Source organism: Brachyhypopomus gauderio, chromosome 4 (assembly GCF_052324685.1).
Source record: "Brachyhypopomus gauderio isolate BG-103 chromosome 4, BGAUD_0.2, whole genome shotgun sequence".
NCBI classification, from domain to species: domain Eukaryota; kingdom Metazoa; phylum Chordata; class Actinopteri; order Gymnotiformes; family Hypopomidae; genus Brachyhypopomus; species Brachyhypopomus gauderio.
The window spans coordinates 34389990-34414779 of NC_135214.1; the positions used below are offsets into that span (position 1 = coordinate 34389990).

The 24790-nt window shown below is 38.8% G+C and overlaps 1 protein-coding gene and 1 long non-coding RNA gene across 2 annotated transcripts; both read right to left on the bottom strand.

Moving 5' to 3' along the window:
* Positions 1-28: 28 nt before the first annotated feature.
* Positions 29-1884, bottom strand: LOC143513152 (uncharacterized). Its single transcript, XR_013130593.1, has 3 exons — positions 1676-1884; positions 1515-1585; positions 29-1374 (listed from the first exon to the last, which is right to left on the bottom strand). It is a non-coding gene; the product is annotated as an uncharacterized LOC143513152 (long non-coding RNA).
* A 1636-nt stretch (positions 1885-3520) lies between these two features.
* LOC143511705 (uncharacterized) lies at positions 3521-23128 on the bottom strand. Its single transcript, XM_077001282.1, has 16 exons — positions 22991-23128; positions 21311-21725; positions 20654-20779; positions 18781-18936; positions 14151-14238; positions 12731-12911; positions 12365-12511; positions 11145-11205; positions 10182-10271; positions 7585-7710; positions 7348-7503; positions 6160-6244; positions 5864-6039; positions 5542-5567; positions 4803-4840; positions 3521-4700 (listed from the first exon to the last, which is right to left on the bottom strand). Exons 2-16 carry the CDS (start codon positions 21471-21473, stop codon positions 4661-4663), a joined length of 1659 nt encoding a protein of 552 aa, XP_076857397.1. The 5' UTR covers positions 21474-21725; positions 22991-23128; the 3' UTR covers positions 3521-4660.
* Positions 23129-24790: the final 1662 nt, after the last annotated feature.

Below are 24790 nucleotides of genomic sequence, written 5' to 3' on the forward strand. Positions count from 1 at the left end.
CTAAAAAACTACAGATGATAAAGGAATGGTAAAAAAAAGTTTTAATTTATTTTTCACTTAAATTTCCCCTTTGGGGTTAAAGTGCAAGCAGAAACAAATTGTAAACAAGTGAGAACATTCAGTAACTTTTAGAAGGTTTTCTCCAACATACTTTAAGCATTGACACAATGCAACCTCAAACTTAAAATAAATAAATAAAACACACCCTCAAAAAATAAATAGATATAAATAATTTGGTGCCCTTTAATAAAATGGAAAACAAATACAATTGAACAATTCTTGCATGTTGTACTGACAGTCACGCTGTCTACATTCTGATTAAGAACAGGGCTCCCCTCACTTTAGCCTAAATTCCAGCACTTTTCAAACCTGAAACACAATGTAACATTAAAATTCGTCAGGTAAATGTTCCTTCCACTGTTTCTTTATACTACCACAGTTTATACTTTATACTACAATAGTTGCCAGGTTCGCGTTTTCACGCCAAATTGGGCTTGTTTGGAAAATCCAGCCGCGGGTAAAAATTATGGGGTCGCGGGGTGCGGTTTTTTGGTCTACTTTTGAGTTGGGCTACCGCAGGAGTTACAAGTCAACACTAATAATGGATCGCGATATAATACTTAATTTGTCTCCATTTTACACACTCGCGAGGTGCCCGGAGCCGCGCGCTACGGTCACTCGCGAAAGTATAATCCATTGAAGCGGGTTCGGTGACCGAGGCAGAAACTGCTTAATCCAAAATATCCCGCGGAGGGAAACTTTATTGACAGCGCAACTGAATAGCACTCTTCGCTCTCTCCCTCTATCGGTTTCAAACACCTTACAGCGAGGACTTGTTTGGTCTACATCTGACGCCGCAAAACCGAACCAACTCCAGATCACGGAGCTAGTTGCTCTTTTCTTGGACACAAGTTCCGCCGTCATGTTTGTGTGTGTGTGTTTTGAGGGTGGATGGGTGGGAGGTGCTAAACTCACTGAACTACGGGAGCCCACAGTGCAGCGTCGGTGGTGAAAATTAAATCTCAGAAAATCGATTTTCTTAAAAACACATCGTCCTTAACTGTAAATTCGAATTAATAGATAATATCGATTAATCGCCCAGCTCTATATAGAGTCTTACATAAAAAGGGGCTGTTAAAATACAACAATTACAGCTGGTTATTTAAAATAAAATACAAAGCAGATAGAGCTCACCTAACTGGCAATGCAGAACTATGACTAATTTACATCGACAATAATGCCCAATATAAAGTAAAAATCTGTAGAGTTCGTTGTAGGTGTTGTACTACACACCACAAACACAAATCAAGGTGGAAAAAAAACAGCGGCTGCACCACAGGCGCGTCTCCACTCCTCTGCAGCCTCCCCGGACAACTAAACAAAAATATTAGAAATAATTAATATATGTAAACGAACCCAGCAGTTAAAACAGGACCGTACCGAGTCACTCCTTAACAGAATTCAGTCCCCTTCTTCAGGCCGTATCCAACTTTGCCACAAAACAGCATAATTACCTGCACTTCCAATCTTCTCCCCCAATATCAATGACTGTGTCAGCAGCCCAAACTCTCCGTACTGCATCCAGCTATAAATGAACAAGCCAGCCCATTGAGTCAATACACAGGCATCTGCACTACTATTTACACCGACACACACACCCAAAGCATTCACATACCGTTTCTCCTGCGTACAAGCGATCAACCCACGAACCCGGCAAAGTCGGCAACTCCAAACTCCGTTCGCGTTCCGAGCACACGTTTCCACAATGGCGGCACCTCACGGGTATCGAGGGAGCTCCTTATATCCACATTACGTGATTACCAAAACGCTGATGCTTCCTGCTGGGTCCTAGTGCCCCTCCATTTCCTTCCCCACTGGGACTAAGTCCCACAGGCTACAAAATAATAAGTAGTGCAGTATGTAATGTTCCAGAGTGTGATGTTTGGGTCACAGCCTTACTGTCTAACAATAATGTTAGTCTTGTCTAGTCAGGAAACCTTAACATACATTTTTTGTCATTTCATTTCAGCATGAAAAAAAATAAAACCACAACGCTCCTGAGTTTTTTTTTTTTTAAGAGTGGAGATAGTCTAAGTATATAACAGAGTTTAGACATAATAATAATAATAATCAAACCTCTTATATTATTTTAAATATTATGCATCACCTTATTAGGAGAGTACTGGTACAAAGATACAGTAACAGCACAGAAGCTGCAGAGATCATTCGTGCTCTACAATGACTCAAAACAGACTTAACCATGTCGCTATCTGTCATATCCATCAGAATAAGCATGATTTGTTGGATAAAAAGACAATCTGCAAGGAATTTGTAGCTGTGAATTATAAGAGAAGAAAGTTGACAATCTGCAAGGAATTTGTAGCTGTGAATGATAAGAGAAGAAAGTATTTTGGTTCTCTAGCATAGACCATGGGTCTAAATCAGGCGTACTCAACTAAATTTGTCCGCGGTCCAATTTTGGCAGATACCTGTGCCCTGAGGTCCGGTGCGGCGGGGGGTGGCGAACGTAAGTTGTTGAGCGGGGGGGGGGGGGGGGGGGTTGTGATGAGAGAATGTGAAGACGTGAAGATTGGGCGTTTTTAAATAAACAACCATTAAATAATGTGATAAAAAGCGAACTATTTCGAGTATATGTATAAATATTTAACTTAATTATGTTTAACATGCTGGGAAATATTGAAATGGACCTTGAAAGTGACGTACAAGTGCTTTAATTCCACCTTATAAAGGTGTATGAACCCTGAAAACGTGACTTTGTTCATTGCGCTGAAGCGCGGCGCGAAGTTACAAAATTCGAGAGGTGCACAACCTCTCGAACCGACAGCGCGCGAGGCACTCACGCACGGGCGGAGCCACAGCGATTACGTCATTTTCGCCGCGCGGACCCTCGCGCCGCTCGCGAAGCATCAACCAGGCAGGCTTGTTGTTGAGCGGGGTGGCGAACGTAAGTTGTTGAGCGGGGGTGGCAAACGTAACACTCGTGACGGAGTGTTTTTTCAATAGCCCTGAAATAAATGCTACGGTTTTGTTTTGGTCCGTATCCAGTTAATCAGGAATGAGATTGGGTCCGGACAGGACTGCGTTCGGGTCCGGATCCGGACCGCGGTCCGCCAGTTGAGTACCCCTGGTCTAAATGCTTAAAGCTCAGCTCCTACATAGAGCATACAAACTTCTTTTGGCTATATGTTAATATAATCCATTATAATCCATATATTACATGCATAATTTATTTAAAGTTTGTGAACAACAGTCTTCTTCTTCTATTGGCAATTCCCATTTAGGGGTCGCCACAGCAGATCAAACTCCTCCATCTGTCCTCCACTGACACACCAGCCACTGTCATACAGTATCATGTATTATTGAGTACATTTGCATTTACGGCATTTAGCAGACGCTCTTATCCAGAGCGACTTACAAAAGTGCTAAGATTGAGTATCTTGTTTAAAGGACACTTTATAAACTAATTTGGATTTATCTAAAAATAAACATAAGTACCAAAAATGTTGTATTTTGTTTATTTATTTATTTGCAATTTACCGTAATTCCACAAATGTTCTACGTTACCATACATACAGTGATTAACTACCTTACCTACAGTGGAATCAGTTTATAGTAATATTTTAGAGGATAGGGTGGGCTTTGATTTGATAGCAAATGTGTCCCCCCCAATGTCAAACCCGCTCCTACGCCCTTGGGTGGCACTAGGGGTGGCACAGGCTCTGCTGGGGGGGGGGGGGGGGGGTCCATTGCCCCCCCGGCCCCCCCTTTGGCTCCGCCACTGGACACTGACACCAGTATTTGACCAATTAAAAACAATTATATACACCATGTAACAAGCCTTCTAATATCAGGAAACAAGTATGAGTGAAGAAAAAATGTATATTGATACGGTAATTCAGAGACAGAAAATGTCAATTAGGAAAGCTAACAGCACTAAGGAAAACACCTCAGAATCACAGAAAAGTGTTGATTAGATCAGATGATGCCCATAGGATGCAGAGAGCATTTTGTAGTGTTGGTAGAAAAGTGGTGATAGAAAAGCATTTTGGTATAAATCAAAATAAAAGGTTTAAAAAAACACATCTACAATACAAAGTACATTTACAAGTCCAATATAAAAATAAAAATAAGGACACACACGCGTGTATATATATATAGTGGTATAATATAGTGGTATTCCATCATGGTACTCTTCAGTGCCTGAAGTTGGTTGGTTCTTCTCCATTTTACTGTGTGGCAGACTGTGGGCTTTTCTTGTATAGTCTTTTCAGTCCTGCCCACATCATTACCCACAGAACAATGTGTTTATTTTCTCTCTACAAGTTTCATTCAACACCAGGAATGCTAATGCTATACAAGTCAGGTAATGTTGCTGGCCCAGCTCCAGAAGGACACAAAGAGAATGTGTGAATCACCAAAGGAGACAGCAGACCTTCCACCAGAACGAGTCCTAAATACAGGCAGAGGACAGTAAGCTAACCTGTAGAGTGTAATAATGATTTGCTGATTCACATGTCAATGTGCATAAGAGAACCACATTTCCCCCCTTTTCCAAAACGTCTCCATATTTAAATGAGCTCCTTTGAGTGGATCTGATTCTTGATTCCTGTTAGTAGGAAGTGCAGTCGTCTTTCCTTCTTTATGTGTCTGGTGCTCCCTCCCCCTCCTTATTTTCCTCTCTAAAGGGAAGCAATAAAACAAACATCAATGTCTATAACACGAGCAAACATCCATTATGTCTTCACCAGTGAAACAGAATAAAACAGAAATGTTGCTCTTACGGGGCGTTAAGTGAAGTATTGGTTTCTTCCACAGGAGTCTGTAAAACCACCATTAACAGGACACATGTAAACACATTATTAAATGCATCAAAAGTGGGTAATTGCCAAGAAACGTTTGCCCGTCATGTTTTGCATTTAATTTCTTCTCTTCTTGCAGTTGGTAAAACAGTGAGAATATTGTTCACTGTTGATAAGAGGTGCCTGGCTGCAGTCCTGGAGATCAACCATCCTGTGGTTTACTTCCACACACTTGGATCTGATATTAGATGCTTCTGGAGGCCATTATGAACTGGTCCAGGTAAGGAAAGGAAAAAATCTTGGAAGGATGGTAGATCTTCAGAACTGCAGTTCTGACCGTCTAGGTACTTGGTACAATCTACAATGAAGCCTGAAATCAAGTTATTTCAGTTTGGGGATTTAAAAAAATAAAATAAATAAAAAACAAAATAAAAACAAAAAATCCTAACCAAATGAATGTCTTTATTATAAATCAATTCAAAGTTTACTAAAGGTACTGGATCTAAATCATGGAAGGCCACAACATTTGGCATTCTTATAATTTGTGTTTGCAACTAATTTTTACATTGTAATCCTAAAATCTTATAATTTTGTGTAATGAAATTAACACATCGTCCATATCTATTGATATGGATATACTGTATACTGATATACTGAAAAATGAAAATATGAGCAAGATTAACTAAACCAATCACTTCATTACTGATATGTTGGGACTCACTTTTAACTTTGCTTCTCTACGTTTCTCTGCAAAACAAAACATGCCCATACAGTTAAAACATATTTCATAACTTGCACATCTGCTGTGCTAGGCACAAAACCTGTGATGAATGTCATCGCTAAATGTGACTGATGTAACAATCTCATTTACAAAAGTGTTAGATAAAGAACTCATTGTATAATGAAACCTTTATCATAGTAAACATTCACATTGTTGTAATATAATGAAGGCTTCTGTTTACACTTCTCACTAAAATGCCAAATATCCAAAAACACACATTAATTCATGGTGTTAACAGCCTCTCCATAGTGAAAGAACCCACCTGTATGGTGTTGAAATTTAGTCTTCTGGAATACAAAAAAACACAATACTAATAATCCCAAAAATGCTGCTACTATAAAAACAGCTATGAGCCCATTTCTGTCTCTTCTGGGTTTGCATGTAACATCTTGTACAGAACTGCCTTTTTCAGACACGTCTTCATTCCTGGATGAACAGCTAAAAACATTTAAAATGTTTAATGACTGTAAATATATCAAAACATCTTTCAGACAATTGAACAATAAACATAACAAACAAATTAAATGGCATGACTTCCATGATCAAAACTTCACTCACTCTGTCCATTTAGTGCAGTTCACACCCAGTGGAGAATAAAATCCATGTGGACAGGCTTCACACACTGTATCTGAGATTGTTGTTCCTGTAAATATTGCATCAGGATTATTTAGTCTTTGCAACTAAAGAAACTTTTGAAATTTGAAAGAAATTCGAGACATTACATTTATGACATTAAGAGGACGCTTTTGTCCAAAGCAACACAGAATTGCGACAAATTACAATTTGGTTAAGGGCCTTGCTTAGAGCCTGGTTGTAGGGCCGTTTACACCATTAAAATTTTCTGTCTGGCATGCTTGATCATAGGGCTAGCACTGTGCATTTGGGGGTCTATTTATTTATTTATTTATTTTTATTAATTGTACTAAATGGTCAACAAAGCTCTATGCACATGTATGCTCTGAAACATGATAATAATTCAGGCCCGTAGCCAGCATTGTGATGGGGGGATCTTTTTCTCCCCAAAGTGGACTTCATTTGGCTCTCTACTCCAATGCCCCCTAAATACACGAGCACACTTCAAATCTTTTATTTTAGACATATTTTATTCATTATAAGCAAGGTTGCCAACTTTTCAAAATCACTAGGACTGAGATTTGATTAGGGGGGGGGGGGGTTATGTCTTATATGTTTCCTCGATCGATCGCCGGTGGTTGGCGCCAGAGCGAACTAGTAACTCATTGAATCATAGATGTAGATCGGAGATAAATAAACATGATTTTTTTTTCAGCGTGAGAAATCGGATGTATGGCGTTTGAGCGTGTGAAAACGGTCAAATGCATGTGTCTCACGCTCATTGCGTGAGAGTTGGCAACACTGTTATAAGTTTGTAGTGAGTCTGTTGTTGCTGTCCTTATTTGTTCGTCTGTATATTCACCGGAGATTAACAATTCATTCATTGAATAGCCTACATATCTTGAGGGGCATGTGTGTACGGAGGGAGGGTGCGGGGGCGGGGGTGGGATCGAACGAACCCTTCGATCCCCCCTGGCTACGGGCCTGTAATAGAATTTTATTTATTTATTTCAAGACACACAAGGACTCTTTACAAATAAAAAAGTAACCTAGTTAAATAAAAAAACAGCAATCTTTATAATAAAAAAAACATTTTTTATTAATTAATTTAGTAATCTGTAAAAAAAATAAGAGAGAAAAGAAAGAAAGAAAGGATGAGGCATTACTACCCACCTTGAACTTTACCTTCTTGCCCTGGTTGACATTTTTTGTGTTTCAGAGCAAATGTACATTCATCAACTGTGTAATCCCTACAGTAGAAACCATCTAGGACTCCACAGACTGTATTTTCTATAGTTGTGCAGACTTTTGAAACAGAAAGGCCTTGTCCTACAGCAACACATTTGCAAATATTAAATATACAAAATGTACAGTATAATAGAAAACAAGCAAATGATAAAAAAATCTTACCATGATCACAGATTTTACATGGAAAGCATTTCTGAAGACCATTAGGTTTATTCATGTAGGTGGCAGGACTGCAGGGAATACACGTGGTGCTCGAATCACCTTTGCAGTCTCTCAAAACCACCGACCCTAAAAGACACAAGTGCTGTGAGACTGAGGTCAAATCTACTGAAAACAAATATTAATTTCTTAAAATGTATTAACGTTTTAATTTAATTTATAGAGCTACTTGTGGAATTTATGTTTGTTTATGACATTTTCACTAAAATTATTTCTCTATAATTTTTTCAGTTTTTAACTTAATTTCATGACATCCACAGCGCAAAAGATTATAATTTAAAGTTTTAGCTACTTTTACTTTTTATACATATCAGATAAGCTTAATCCTTAGTATCATTTCAGTCTTTTTTTTCCTTATCAATTAAGTAATTAAATGAGTTAAATCCAGAATTCACTTTGCAATCTGTAATGTCGTAAATGTAATGTCATAAATACTGTAATTACAATTTACACGTGTCTATAAATTGCCTTGGTCATCACAAGTCTTACAGCTGCACTGTTTCATAAATTTGAACACACAAAAAGTAAGTAAAAAGAGGTCAACAGACTCTAAAAGAATGATAAAAAAAATGTCCAACATCACAATCTACTTGAAAGGCCATAGTCAACTCCCCATGTGGCCAAAAAAATTGGTTTTTAGTTTTGCTGAATTAGAATTAGAATTGAGGCATCATGTCATGCAACTAATTTCACCCAGACAACTTAGTTTGGTTTGTGTTTGCAACACAACAAGTGTAAATTCACACATATGTCCTGAATGTGGATTTGTTTTTATTGCTACAGGCTATGCTAAATTGAATAACTTATACACTGACACATGATTTTGTAAGCTACATGTCATATATCTTTTAAAATAACTTGCCATCATCAGCATCAAAGTTGCACAACAGATGTCATAATTATGCAATTGATGATTTTGCAGCAATGAAGGCTCGAAAAGTCAAGTTTTAGATTGCATTTCACATGCATAACATGGTTATTAGTGCCTGAAGGATTTGTGCAATTTATATATTGGTATTTATATACTGTATGTAATTTATTCATTTACTGCGTTTTTTCCTCTGTTCTCGTTTGCTTCTTGTATTTTTGGGGGGGCACAGACAAGGGGTGGTTCGCCCAGGGCGTAAATCTAGCCAGAACAGGTGTTACACCGAATTCTGCGACCGTCGAATTTTGTGACCGCAGAGGGCGCTATTTCGCAGTTTCAGTTAGTTTCAGTTCACAGGCACGAGCGCTTTACGAATGCTGCGTAAGCTACGCCGACGCGCTTTCTTTTCTCGTTTTGCTGCTGTCCACGAGCCAAAATATGAGAGATGCGTGTATTTACATTTTATGTCATCTGTTAACAAGAATGTTTCATTACAACATTTTTACATGTGACGACAGGAGTAAAGTCAGCCAATACATACGCCTGACAATAGCAAACTTCATAAGTAAGTTATGTAAGCTGCTGTCATTTGGACCTCATTCCGAATGGTAATTATACACTTCTGAATAAAATGTTTAAATATAGTATACTAAAACGTTTTTGCTATCACTGTTTTCTGTTATTGTGGAGTCACAGTGGGTGATGTGTTTCTATGGTAGATGTGACAGATGTGCCTTGGCATGGGGTCACCAGTTCTTAATATGTGACCCCACTGAATTTCCACCTATAATCATTTTGAAAACAGCCATGTCTTTCCTGGTGACCTACCATCCCTTCACCTTATTAGACAGAAAAAAAAAATTATGAATGAAATGGACAAGTGCACTTTGGAATAGGGGTCACCGATTCTGACGTCTGCTGTCTAAATATGTGACTGCTGTCCATCTCCATACAAACTAGTTAAAACCCAACCAAATGTTTTCAGGTGACTTACCATCCCTACACCTGTTAGCCAAAGAAAAACATTCATGAATGGAGTGGACAGACTGACCGTGTCATAGGAGTCACCCATTCTGACAGCTGCCAACTGGATCTGTGACTTTAATGTATCTTCAAAAAATATTAAAAGATCGTTTTAAAAACGTTTTAGTAGACTATATTTAAACATTTTATTCAGAAGTGTATAATTACCATTCGGAATGAGGTCCAAATGACAGCAGCTTACATAACTTACTTATGAAAAGTTTGCTATTGTCAGGCGTATGTATTGGCTGACTTTACTCCTGTCGTCACGTGTAAAAATGTTGTAATGAAACATTCTTGTTAACAGACGACATAAAATGTAAATACACGCATCTCTCATATTTTGGCTCGTGGACAGCAGCAAAACGAGAAAAGAAAGCGCGTCGGCGTAGCTTACGCAGCATTCGTAAAGCGCTCGTGCCTGTGAACTGAAACTAACTGAAACTGCGAAATAGCGCCCTCTGCGGTCACAAAATTCGACGGTCGCAGAATTCGGTGTAACACCGGCTCTGTTAAGATTATATTGAGTCGAATAAGTAAAAGTGATTTCCCTGGATTTCATATTGATTAAAAAATTGTTCAACCTTATCCTAACCTTCCTTTTGTACTATATGATTCAGTCAGTTAGTAATGCAGTGATGTCCCGTACCAATATTACACATAGGACAACATTCTCCGGATGCTGACTCATATTCGCTCTGACCACATTTGTGTCCATATGCGAGTGCTGCATAAACACCTGTGTGGAGACAAAAAGGGATCTCAAAGTGAATAAATACGTATAAATCTGTATCTGATAGCTACATTCTGGAAACCCCCTGAGAAAACCAGTCTAAATCCGTTGCGACCAAGTTATAACTGGTCGAGCGTGACGTGTGAAGCTACAGTCAACAACATCAGACACAGGGTGGGGAGCATCGACGTGCATAGATAGATATTGTAGCGTCGGTCCACTGGGGCGCCCGCGGCTCCGTTATTGATACGCGTTATGTGTAAGTGTTATGACATGCTGTTGTTGATTATGATTTGATTATGTATTTTGTTAGTTTAGATTAAGTCACCCTGTATTAGTTTATGTAGTTGTACATTGTCTGAGTCGACCTACCATGTGTGTGTAATGTTACTGTGCTAATGACCTGCTCTCATGTTTCATGTGTTAATTAAGTCACGGCTTCATGCGTGATTACGTTGCTAAGTCAATTTAAGTAAAGAGCCTTTTTGTGTTGAAAGGGATCGGCTTCCTGTCTCTTCTTTTTATACTACGCCACAATATCAATTGCACTGGTGTCACCCAGTCCAGGGCTTTGAGACAACAATTCACATTTATGTCCACACCCATACCCACACACAACCCATACTCTTCCCGGATTTTCCCTCCACAACGTCCACTCTATAAATATACGGTGTATAGATCGATCTCGTGCTACAAGGAACTTTCTTAAGTGTGCATTTTCGCATGTTTTTGATGTTAACGGAAGGTGAATTTGATAAAAGGTTTTGATAACATGAACAAAATGGCAGTTTCGTGTTACACGAAGCCACTGAACACGTCGATGGTGTGAGTCAAATTTCAGTGTTAGTCAGATGTTCTATCAGGTCACTCCATGCTTACCTAAGACATGTAAAAGTCTCACAAAGTCTGACGGGGTCCCTGTTTTTCCAGGTAACATATTTAGTTATATTACTGAAAATCGTGTGGTTTCGGTTTCCGGCAGTTCCTCTTGACCCGTTTTCCTTGCATGGTTGTCTAGTCAGCTGGAAACTAAAATAAAATCTTCGCTAGCTACTTGTTATACATGTGTCGAGACGACTAATGACCACATATGATCATATGCGATAAGAATAAGTAATAATAAAAAACAACACCGATTCTAGTCCATTTTATCTACAAATTAAGGCGCCATCATTTCTAGAATTATAAAACATGGCGGCGCTTCGTTGAGTCCAAAATTACATGACGTCAAATCCGCCAGTCGCCATGGTGATAGATGTGATCACTTTCGACAAAGTTCTGTTTTCAGTTTCTTAACGTAAAAATTTTCATTGCGATTATCTTGCTAATTAATGCAAATTCGTAGCTACTCAGATATGTATTGTACAGACTATTATTTTCACTGACCTACAGGAAGGGATTGTTAATACTGTATGGAATAAGTAATTAGTATAGTACAAAATAGCAGAAAATAAATTTACAACAGCACGCTTTTGTTTTTTTTTATTGGAAAACTAATAAAAAGGACATAAAACAGCAGCACTTTGATATCGACCACCACCACTCATCCTCTCAGCATACTGGGCCATGGTCTCCGTTACCTGGTTTTGTGCGTGGCGGCCGCGTCTAAAGAGGGACAACAAACCACAGATTAGGTTGAGCTCTCAAATGCTGAACATTTTAGCCCATGTGTGACAAACACTGTGTACACTGCCAACCATTTTCCAGAGATGAAATTATGACTAACTAAGGATGCTTGCTAGTTAGCTAGCTTAGCTTCTTCCCCTGCTGCGTCAACTAGCAAATTAGCAGTTATGTAAATGTGAATTAGATTTTTCATCAGTTGTGATGGCCCCAGGTCTGGGACTCGAACCCACGACCCTTCGGTCACAAGACCAGTTCCCTACCACCGGACCATGACTGCCTGGTCACATAAAAAGTAGTTCGGATTACGCATTATGCTCTTTGGCTGTAAAAATATAAGTTGACAACAAAAACGCGACACCGTCGAAATGCATGTTATTGTTTCCTGACCAAGGGAGCAGTCTTTACTAATGTAGTTTGCTAGCTAATTTAGTCATATGAGAATTAACAAGTAAATACAGCGGCCCTCAACTTACGTGCAAACGGTCTGACTCGACAAACACCCGCTCCGATCTCTCACTGCGTCCGTCTGTTCCGCTTTCCGCTCGAGAGTCTACGTTGTCACGCGCACAAAGCCCCGCCCCTCTCTGCTGAGCGGAGCCGTTCAGCCATGTCACCGGGGTCTATAAAAATGCAATAATTTTAGCGATATATATTTTTGAGATATATCTATTGTTACTTATACATTTTATTTTTCAAGTGGTCGTAATCAAAATATTACAAATGAGTAATTTATTAGTTGTTTGTTAAACTTTTACATTTAATATTAACCGATATTATTTCAACCACATTTCAACGATGAAGGTCGGTCGCGTGTTAGGAGCGAAGTATCAGACACCCACCTGGTAATACTGCATTTTATGCTTCTTTTTCAGAAACACACCTACTCCCACTGCTGCCACCACCACCACCACAACCCCAGATATGATTCCAGCTATTACAGCAACAGAGATTTGCGTCCCACATTCAGCATCAGAAGAACTGGTTCCTGGCTTTATTTCTACAAGTCCAAAATCTTCACATCTGTGAGAGTGAAACCAAAAATCACTTGAAATCACTTGACACCACAATCTCTGATGATCCTGTTCCTCTCTTTACTCATTAGCACACTGAACCTGTAGACTCTACTAAGTCTTCTAAAGAGTCTTCTAAATCATGCACTCCTTAATCACTCAGCATATTACAGCACAGAACTAAACTAATCACGCAGCTAAAATAACACACCACTCAGCAGTGATGTCAGTAACGCGTTACTTAGTAACGCGTTACTCTAATCTTACCACTTTTTCCGGTAACGAGTAATATAACGCGCTACTATTTCCAGACCAGTAATCAGATTAAAGTTACTTATCCAAATAACTGTGCATTACTATTTTTATTTTCCCTAGTAAAAATATATATTTTTGCTTTCTTCTTGGCTCAGTTCTACTTTTGCGTCTGACCGTAGCGCTCGACTCCGCACGCTGCGCGCGACCCTGTGAGAGCGCGAGCGCGTTTTACAAGTCATTTTTTGCAGTGTCCTCCCGTAACGATATGTGGTAGGTAGTATAAAGAAACACCCCTCAAAAACAGGGGAAGGAACATTTACCTGAAGAATTTTAATGTTGCACTGTGTTCCACGTTTGAAAAGTGCTGGAATTTTGACTAACGTCGCCTACTTTAAAATGCTTGAAATTGTAATGGTATTTCGTTTCACAAGCAGTCTGACTGAACAGAGGTGGGTACGTTTCATACGAGGTTACGAAGTACTTGGCGCTACGAACGTTTCGGGAAATCCACCCCAGTTCGCTTGTATTACGTTTACAAATAAATTTACAAATAATACCGCGCAGCTACACAAACGTAATGTCAGGAGAGTCTTGCCCTTTAAGTGACACTGGGGGGGCGGAGCCTGCGCGAGCCAGGGTTGCGTTATCAATAAAGTTTCCCTCCTCGGGATTTTTGGATTAAGCTGTTTCTGCCTCGGTTACCGAACCTGCTTCAATACATTGTTACTGTTAAAATGCACTTCCAATAAAGTGAGTATTGGAAAATTTTATTTTGCTGCTGAATGTAACTACTAAAGTAACATGTAATCTAACGTAGTTACTTTTAAAATCAAGTAATATGTAACGTAACTAAGTTACTTTTAAAAGGAGTAATCAGTAATCGGATTACTTTCTCAAGGTAACTTAGCCATCACTGCCACTCAGAAGTCAACACTGGGGAAAAATCACAACTGATCACTGTAATGACTCAGTGACACTGGACAAGTGAACTCACTGTGAATGTGGCTGACATGTTTGAAGAGAGCCATCTGAGTAGGTACCAGCAGTACACACATCACATACAGTGTCTTTAAGGGCTGTTCCTGCAAAAACAAACACACACCAGGTCTGTTGGGTCAGAGTGAATAATGTACCAACTCTTATTACCCAGTAAATTAAAAAGTGAGAGAGAATGTGAGATGTGAGAGAACCTATATGAGAGAGAATGTGCTTGACTCATAGAAAGGGTCAAAAAGGTCACAGCTGTTTGTCTAACAACTGATTGCTGGACATCCCCAACCACCACATCCTACATGTCAGTTACATGCCATGTTGTCAAGAATTACAAAATGGTGTCTTGTCTACTGGATTGAATACAGGTGCTGGTCATAAAATTAGTGTAAGGGAATTTGTGGTTTACTGTCTGTGACCCTCAGACACTCTGACATTTAGTTCACTCTCTTATCTGTGTGTCTGCTCCTCAGTTAGAACCTCTCTACCCCCTCTTTCTCTCTCTCTCTCTGTCTACCTCTCTCTCTCCCTGTACTTTTCCACTACCTCTAGATCCAGTCTACTGTCCATACTTTCCTGATAAGGAGAACACCAATCATACATATGTTTTATTATTCTTACCCAATTGTGTTGACACATCTTCTTTGTTCTGTATTTAACATGTATTATCATTAGAACCAGAGGTGGGACCAAGTCAGTGTTTTGCAAGTCTCAAGTAAGTCCAAGTCTTTATACCTCAAGTCCCGAGTCATGTCTCAAGCAAAGACACTCAAGTCAAGTCAAGTCTCGAGTCAAGACAGGCAATAGTCAAGTCAAGTCCCAAGTCTGAAACTTGGAATTTCAAGTCCTTTCGAGTCTTTTTTTTTTTTAACCAATGTTGCAGGTATATTTTAAATGTAAATAACAGACATGCGTTTTTTTAAAAATCTGTATTCTCCTCAAATCTTGATAAAACATGTGCAACTGAAAACACGAAGTATAAAAAAAATTAAAATTACACCTCTTTATTGCACAGTTCAATTTGTTAAACTTAGCTGCAAAAATATTCATACTTTAAACTACAATTTTCCAGAAATAAATATTCTGTGAAAAAGTCATAAGTAGAACTCCATGTTCAAATAAAAAGTGCTGATATTTTCACAGTACAATACAAAGAACCATAACAGCATTTTCCCTCTCTTCTCTTATCTGGTTTCTTGGAGAACATGTGTGAGTGACACAAGACAAACAAATATAAGAACTGAACAATTAACAGGAATCTGCAACTTTAGACATTTCAGTAAACTATTCTGCATTGCATTTGCTGGCCAAAAGTCTGTATGTCATTTGTGCACGATGAATGATGTCCCCATATCTGAAAACTTGCTTCACTTTTGTCAATATATTTTTTTCTCGACGTAGATGTCTTCAAATACACAATCCATGCTGAGATAGAACTGGATATTATGATGGTGACAGAGAGAGGCTCTCTTCCCCAAGTTCAGATACAGAACCCAGGGTTGCCAAGTCTCACGCACTGAGCGTGAGACACACGCATTTGACCGTCTTCACACGCTCTCACGCCACACATCCGATTTCTCACGCCGGAAAAAAAATCTAGTTTATTTACCTCTGATCCACATCTATGATTCAATGAGTTACTAGTTCGCTCTGGCACCAACCACTGGCGATCGATCGATCGTGATATAATACTTAATTTGTGTCCATTTTACACCCTGCCCGGTAAAAATTTACGTTCGCCAACCCCCCATTTGATTGGTTGTACTGCAGCTCATGCACACACACACGTACAGAGTGTGGAAAAGCAGAGGACCGGTCTGCGTCAGAAGGACGGAAATTAAATTAATGGGGCGCACTTTATAAATATTAATATGCGTTTTAAAATTTAGATTTGGGGTAAAAAAAATCAAGTCTTTGCAAGTAAACAGGTTCAAGTCCAATTCAAGTCCCAAGTTATTGGTGTAAAAGTCCAAGTCAAGTCTAAGTCTCTGAATATTTTTTCAAGTCAAGTCAAAAGTCTTAATATTAATGACTCGAGTCTGACTCGAGTCCAAGTCATGTGACTCGAGTCCCCACCTCTGATTAGAACTCTTTACTGACACCCATGTGTTGTGAATCTGTACTTCTGGCACTGGGCTACGCATCTCTGAGGGCTGAACAAATTTATAATCCTTTCTATGAACCCTAAAGGCTATTATCTGTGTGCCACCCAAAAAGCCACTAGACATCCGGTGCTTTTTCGGGAAAAAACAGCAACAGCATGCAAGTTTAATTTTGAGTTGATGAATTAGAAAGACAATGTCTGCTGTTTTTTTCTTTATATGATGGCAACATTTTAAAATGTAGGCAAGCATTAAACAAAAAAAATCTACCATTCACATGTATGTAAGAAAAAAACCTTCCAGTCACATGACAGGACTTGTGCCAATACTTGTGCTAGATGGGCACGTCACTGCCAAGGACTACCGAACCATTCTGGAGGACCATGTGCATCCAATGGTTTAAACGTTGTATTCTGAATGCGGTGCCATCAGGATGACAATGCACCAATACATACAGCAAGACTGGTGAAAGATTGGATTGATGAACACGAAAGCGAAGTTGAACATCTCTCATGGCCTGCACAGTCACCAGATCGAAATATTATTGAGCCACTTTGGGGTGTTTTGGAGGAGCGAGTCAGGAAACGTTTTCCTCCACCAGCATCACATAGTGACCTGGTCATTATCCTGCAAGATGAATGGCTTAAAATCCCTCCGACCACTGTGCAGGACTTGTATATGTCATTCCTAAGACGAATTGACGTTGTATTGGCTGCATAAGGAGGCTCTACACCAGGGATGGACAACTGGCGGCCCGCGGGCCGCACACAGCCCTCGTCCTCACTCAGTGCGGCCCGCAAATAGATCAATAATAATTTAATAATTCAAAGAAAAAAAAAAACGATGGAGCAGGACTTTTTTGTTCTTGTCACGTAGGGCTACGCCCCCCTCTCCCGTGTTGGTGTTGTTTCTCGCTCTGCGTGTCTGTTGTCCTGGTTTCCCTCTGTCTGCCACGCACGTGTCGTCATTGTGTTAAGTTGTGTCTAGTTTAGTCCTGTGTACTTGTATCTCTGTGTTTCGCTCTGTGTCAGTTATTTGTGGTTTGTTCGGTTTTGTGGATTATCTGTCATCGCTGTTCTGGTATTTTCCATCTCCGTTGTGTTTCTGTTACGACTCCTGCCTGTCCTGTTGACCACTTGGACGTAAATTAAAAAGTGCCACAGTATGACTGAGAGTTTACAGCAGGTATGACACCAGAGTTCCTAAGATGTGACTTTGACACCCCTAAACTGCCTGTAAAATTATCTGCTTTTCACCAACAGGTACTACTAAACTGGAAATTGGCATATAAACACAATTTTAGCCCTCAAACTGTGCCTTTATGGAACAGAGTTGTCCTTCACAAAAGGAGGTCTATGTTCATGGAGAAGTGGATGGAAAAAAATATTTGGTCTGTAAGTCACTTATTGGATGGTAATGGCAACATGTATACTTACGATAATTTTATTAGAAAATATTATTTACTTTGCTCAAAAAGTGACTGAAAAAATAATAAAAAGGATACCTAAGGAATTTGTTCAGCTCGTGAAGAACTATAATGAAACCAAACCAACAGTTAAACTACAGAGTATAAAGATTCATGGTTTGGATTTATTACATAGAAAATATAACAATACTTTCTTAAGACAATATTTAACAAAACAAGTGCACCCCTGTCTAATTAGAAGGAAAGTCATGGAACATTATGAAAAAAAAGACCATATAAAATTGCTAACAAAATTTCTACAATTTGCTCTCCCACCAAAGTTTAAAGAAACACACATTAAAACATTACATAATATCTATCCATCAAATGAATTTATAAGGCAGATATTTAAAATTGACTGTGATAACTGTTATATATGTAATGAACCCAAAACAACAGAACATCTATTTTTTTTCTGTCAACCTATAAAAATGTTATGGGAATTTCTGCACAATCTCCTAACCATTAACGCCATGAACATAGACCCCTTATCTTCTAATTGTTTTATATGGATATATTTCTAAGAATAAAAAAATAGAATATCTTGTGAACAATATGATTATCATCTTGAAATTTTATATACATAATTGCAGATATGGAAAATCTACACCTTTATGGGTAACTACAGGAACTACAACTTTTGAAACTTTCCTTGGTTAAAATCGATAAACCTCAAGCAAAAAAAAACTCTCTTGCTTCTCTTGCTTAATTTAACCTACTCAGTATGTTATTTATACAAAATGCCCTCTTTTATTATTATTTTTGTTTGTTTTTCTTTGTTGTTATTTTTTGGCTTCTAAGTTATTTCATGCAACTTATCGTAGACATTTTGTTGTTCTGTTTGAAGTATCTGTTATGATCCTTTATCTAATGTGTATTGTAACAATTTATTTGACCATAAGGGATAATTATTGTACTAATTAATATATCAAAGTACATATTATAGAAAATGTATATCACTAAGGGTGATATGTTTATCTGTAGATATAAAATGTTTTGTATATCGTATGTTATCTTTGAGAATTGTTGTTTGATACATAAAAAAAAAAAAGGTACATGACACCAACCTTCCTGCTGTATGTAGTGTCCAGGGCTGCATGTTGTGTGCTTCTCTGCTTGTGTACAGCTGCCCCTGACTTGATCAATACAGTAGTGTCTCTCCTGTGGCTCACAAACTGTATTTGATAACCGTGTGCATTGTGTCTTTATTCTTAAACCATTTCCTGGAGAAACACACAACATTGCTCACATAAAACACCATAACACAGTCTGACTCCATTATCCTGTGTGTAATGTTCATACATGCAGCTCTAATTCTGTATTTGTCTTGTTGAGGCAGCTCTAGTGGCTCCATCTGTGTTGTAGTTTACTTCAATATATCACCCTCCTCTATCTAGCCAATCACTGCACAGTATGAATACTACCTGACCAATCACAGTTCTTAGTAGTGACTGAGTATTGTAGCAAGAATTCTGAAGCTAAAATGTTTTTTGGGGGGGAGATACTGTAGTATGTTCTAGGTGCATTTCAGTTGTGAGACCTCAGATGGGGTTCATGTCTGTACTGCAGTGGTGTTGATGGCTGATCAGAAGGCCATTAAGGGTCATCCATTTTTCTCTGATGTTATGCAGCCTAAACCTTTTTCTACTACATTTTTTAAAAAAGCACACTGAGGAGTACATTTGTGGCCAAATGTTTTGAGAATTTTAAGGAGAAAAGGTTTATGAGGACAATACTGCTGATATCACTCTGTTATGTAAATTAGAAGAACAGACTAGTTGCTTTAAAGGGGAAGTGGGTGTTTTTAAGTTTTCTTCTGTTAACTTTGGTTACCTCCAAGGAAGCATTTGAAGTTATCAAAATGGTTTTACAGGCAAGAACATTACTGCTTGTGAGATGCATCCCAATCAACCATTTATCCAATCAGCAAGAACTTCAAGAAGAGGGGTTCAACTGCAGTGAAGAAGGCTTCAGGGAGCCAAGAAAGTCAAGAAAGGGCAGCAAAGAAGCCACTTCTGTCCAAGAATAACACCAAGGACAGACCGACATTTTGCAGGAAGTATTGCAGGAAGTGATTGGATGAGTGATTTTTTTGTCTGATGAAGCCCCCTTCAGACTGTTTGGGACATCTGGAAAAATTGTCTGGAGAAGAAAAGGTGAGTGCTACAATGAGTGCTGTGTCATGTCAACAGTGAAGCATCTTGAGATGATTCATGTGTGGGGTTTCTCAAATTTTTGTCTAAGAACACTGCCATGAATAAGGAATGGTAACAAAACAAAGAGCAACTTCTCCAAGAGCATATCACAATGCAAAAGTGATGACCAAGTGGCTCTGTAAAAAATTTTTTTTTAATTTTGGGTCCATGGCCGAGAAACTCCCCAGATCTCAATCCCACTGAAGACAAACGAGGGTGGACAAACAAATACCCAGAAACCCTGATGAACTCCAAACACTGATTAGGCAAGAATGGGTTGCCATCACACAAGATTTAGCCCAGATGGTGATATCAAGCATGCTGAAGTAAATTGCAGAGGTCTTAAAGAAGGATCAACACAGTAGATATTAAGCTTTTATTTAAACTGGATATTTTTGTCACTGAAGTTTAAAATGTATAGGATGCTTATTAATTGAATGTCATAGCGTATTAACACGTCCCCCAGTCCCCCAGGGGGCTGTGGATCCCGGTAGATAGTACGCTGTGCGCAATTGGCTGCCGCTTCTCGCCAGTGTGTGATTGGTTTGTAAGAGTTGTACCTGTATTAAAATTGTAAAAGTGACCTTGGGTATCTAGAAAGGCACTATATAATTTGAAGATTCATTCATTCATTCATTCTAAAACTTTGTGAAAACCCAAATTTGTGCCGTTCTCAAAACTTCTGGCCACAACTGTACATTAAACTTTTGGCTACGACTGTACATCTTGGAAATTACAGACTTACCAGGATCACATGTAGAGCAGATGAAGCATTTTTCTCGCCCATTGGGATCAACAATATAAGTTGAGCTAAGACATGGAATACAAGTTGTACTTGTGTCATCGGTGCAGTGCTGGTACACATGGTTTCCTTAGAAATAAAAGACATGAAAGTATCAGTACAATACTGAGCAGTACTGGATAAGTACTTTTGGTAGCTGCCAACTTAGTTGGACTTCTGTCATACATTTGTGATAAAAGTATTTGCTAAATTAGTACTAGCCAAATTAATATTTTACTATTCAGTTAGACACTGAACTGTGAATTAGTGTTAGCATTAGTGTTATTTGAAAACATTAATATTCGGTTTTTGTTGATTCTTCTACCTTTTGTATTTGTTTCTCTTCCGATTCATTAACCTGAATCTGGTTTATTACTGTTCTTTGATTACGATTCTGCTCTGGTTTTGACCTTTTTCTAACTGACTACAATTTGGATTGAACAATTTTCTCTACCTGTATGCATCTGACTCATTCTGATCACAATCACTGTATTACAGATCACACTGCAAATATAGAAGTTCACAGAAGCTCATCTGGCCTGGTTTGATTTGTCTGGAATGATTTGAAAGTGGTAAATTTGGACTTGTTAGAAGAGATTAATATGCTTTTATCTCACTTACCTGGTGAACACATGGGACAACACTGTCCATTTATTTCATATTCAGCCTGATTACACACACACATGCACAGTTCCAAATTCAGCAAGAAAATGACAGTATAAATAAAAATAATCTCCAAACTACTGATCTTGGAAATGCTAGTAAGAATAGCTGTGTCTTGCATTATAAAAAGAAGTAAACATTTCTTCTCCACTCTTCATGTGTTCCACTGGGTTGTCTTCATGTCATCTTTTAGCACATTTAGAAAGTCTGCAGCTCACAGGAGGCAGATCTGCTCTGGATATTCAGCCCCCAAAATACATTTACTAAGAGCTTTTAGTCTTCAGATGCTCTGCTGATGTGGTTCCTCATCTTCTCTACACATATATTAGGAGTTCAGGATTCAGGTTCAGATGTTCACTGCTTACAGGAGAAGCTGAAAGTAAAAGGTTCAGTTATAGTCTCAATGAATCCTCTTAGAGATCAATAACAACCAGGTGGTGATTTAGAGCCTTAAAAAATGACATCATGGCAGTGATGTAATTCTCTAACCTAAACCCACATGGCACACTGGAAAACTCATTCTTAAACAAAAATTCACAAAGTAGAACTTTCATGCATCTCTGGTAAAGTATATCAATATGATTCAGCGTGACAATGAAATATTAATGCAATATTATAACATTAGGCTTGAACTTTGATAGTGCAAAGTAGTGATGGGCAAGTGAAGCCTCATGAAGCACGCGTCTTTCCTAACAACTGTGCTGAAAAAGATGCGAAGCTTCAAGGCTTCAGTGACAGTGACATCTGAAGCCATTACAACCTCTAAAGAGCATCACTGAAGAAATGTCACTGTTTCAATCCTATGACACCAACAAAAGTTCAGAAACGTCTGAGTGGTCATTCATGTGTTTTGTTCATTCATACCAAATAATGATTATATTGTCATTACAATAAAATATGCAGATGCTCTCCCCCAAACTCTAACACATTCCAGATTAACACATCGAATAAATGCTAATTATATTAAGGGCTAAATGAATGTTGGTTAAGGGTGATGTGTAATGATATATCTTATATAGCAGGTACGGCACGAAACCACTCAAATCTCTCAAACCTGTCAAGCTGTCATTGGCTTATAACGCTTTGAAACGCCATGAGCCAATGCCAAACGCTCAAAGACTATGAGCCAATGAAAGGCTACGAAACATTTTGAAACAATGAAGTGCAAAGCGAAACTCCAAGCACACATCTGACCTCCAGAAATTTCACCCACCCTAGACAAAATGTATAATGCATATAGTTCAACCTAAACAACACGTTTTTCGTTCATAAAAAAACTTGTAACGCTTAGGGAGAGAGCTAGCAATAAATCTCCAGCCCATGCCCATCCCAGACAGAATGCGAGTTTTGTTGCCGATACCTAGTGAATACATCGCGAAGCACATGGAGAGACAGAAACAAGCTTGATAACGTTCTTCACAGACTTAAACGAATTTTATTAGAATACATGAAAAATGTGTTAATTCCTGTTGGCTAGTTGCACACAAAATAATTACGTCTGTACTTTCAAACCCAAGAATTAGCGAAGCTACTATTCGTTGCGCAGAAATAAAGTTGGGTAATGTACTTTCGATTTTATCGCGACCTATGCGGAGCATAGCCTATTCCAAAGGATATTTGAAAAAATACCTTTCTTACTTGGAAACGGCACCCAATAAGCGACGTTGCGTAGCGAGCGGCTTAATCAAGCTCTCCTGAAAAAAGGAAACTGAAAACGTGTTTCCAACAACTTCCAGTATTGTAAGAACAAAAGGCAATGTTGTTGTTCCTGTCACTACCCAATTTGAACCGTTAAACCCAATTTGGACTACGCATGCGCATAATTGGACGCATCATTTCATCACTGCACTTTACGTGCAGGTGTGAAGGTAATGTGTCTACTGCAACTGTTGCTGCTGCTACAATTTCTACAGCATCATCCACTGCAATAAGTACCACAACACAGCCACCAAGACCACAACCCAGAACTCTACGAGCCAGGAAAACACTTTCCCAAAAATGATCCCAAACCTATATGAGAGAAAATGTGCTTGAATCATAGAAAGGGTCAAAAAGGTCACAGCTGTTTGTCTAACAACTGATTGCTGGACATCCCCAACCACCACATCCTACATGTCAGTTACATGCCACGTTGTCAAGAATTACAAAATGGTGTCTTGTCTACTGGATTGAATACAGGTGCTGGTCATAAAATTAGTGTAAGGGAATTTGTGGTTTACTGTCTGTGACCCTCAGACACTCTGACATTTAGTTCACTCTCTTATCTGTGTGTCTGCTCCTCAGTTAGAACCTCTCTACCCCCTCTTTCTCTCTCTCTCTCTCTCTCTCTCTCTCTCTCTCTCTCTCTCTCTCTCTCTCTCTCTCTCTGTCTACCTCTCTCTCTCCCTGTACTTTTCCACTACCTCTAGATCCAGTCTACTTTGCATCCTTTCCTGATAAGGAGAACACCAATCATACATATGTTTTATTATTCTTACCCAATTGTGTTGACACATCTTCTTTGTTCTGTATTTAACATGTATTATCATTAGAACTCTTTACTGACACCCATGTGTTGTGAATCTGTACTTCTGGCACTGGGCTACGCATCTCTGAGGGCTGAACAAATTTATAATCCTTTCTATGAACCCTAAAGGCTATTATCTGTGTGCCACCCAAAAAGCCACTAGACATCCGGTGCTTTTTCGGGAAAAAAACAGCAACAGCATGCAAGTTTAAATTTGAGTTGATGAATTAGAAAGACAATGTCTGCTGTTTTTTTCTGCTGTCTGCTGTTTTTTTCTTTACATTTCAAAATGTAGGCAAGCATTAAACAAAAAAAATCTACCATTCACATGTATGTAAGAAAAAAACCTTCCAGTCACATGACAGGACTTGTGCCAATACTTGTACTAGATGGGCACGTCACTGCCAAGGACTACCGAACCATTCTAGAGGACCATGTGCATCCAATGGTTTAAATGTTGTATTCTGAATGCGGTGCCATCAGGATGACAATGGACCAATACATACAGCAAGACTGGTGAAAGATTGGATTGATGAACACGAAAGCGAAGTTGAACATCTCCCATGGCCTGCACAGTCACCAGATCGAAATATTATTGAGCCACTTTGGGGTGTTTTGGAGGAGTGTGTCAGGAAACATTTTCCTCCACCAGCATCACATAGTTTACTGGTCATTATCCTGCAAGATGAATGGCTTAAAATCCCTCCGTCCACTGTACAGGACTTGTATATGTCATTCCTAAGATGAATTGACGCTGTATTGGCTGCAAAAGGAGGCTCTACACCATACTAATAAACTCTTGTGGTTTAAAACCAGGTGGTTCAGTTTTATTGTCCAAACCATGTATTTACTTGTACTCTTCCATTCACCCCACAATCTAGTTTTCTGCAGAACAATACTTTACTAATGCATAGTTAGTTAAGCTTATAATC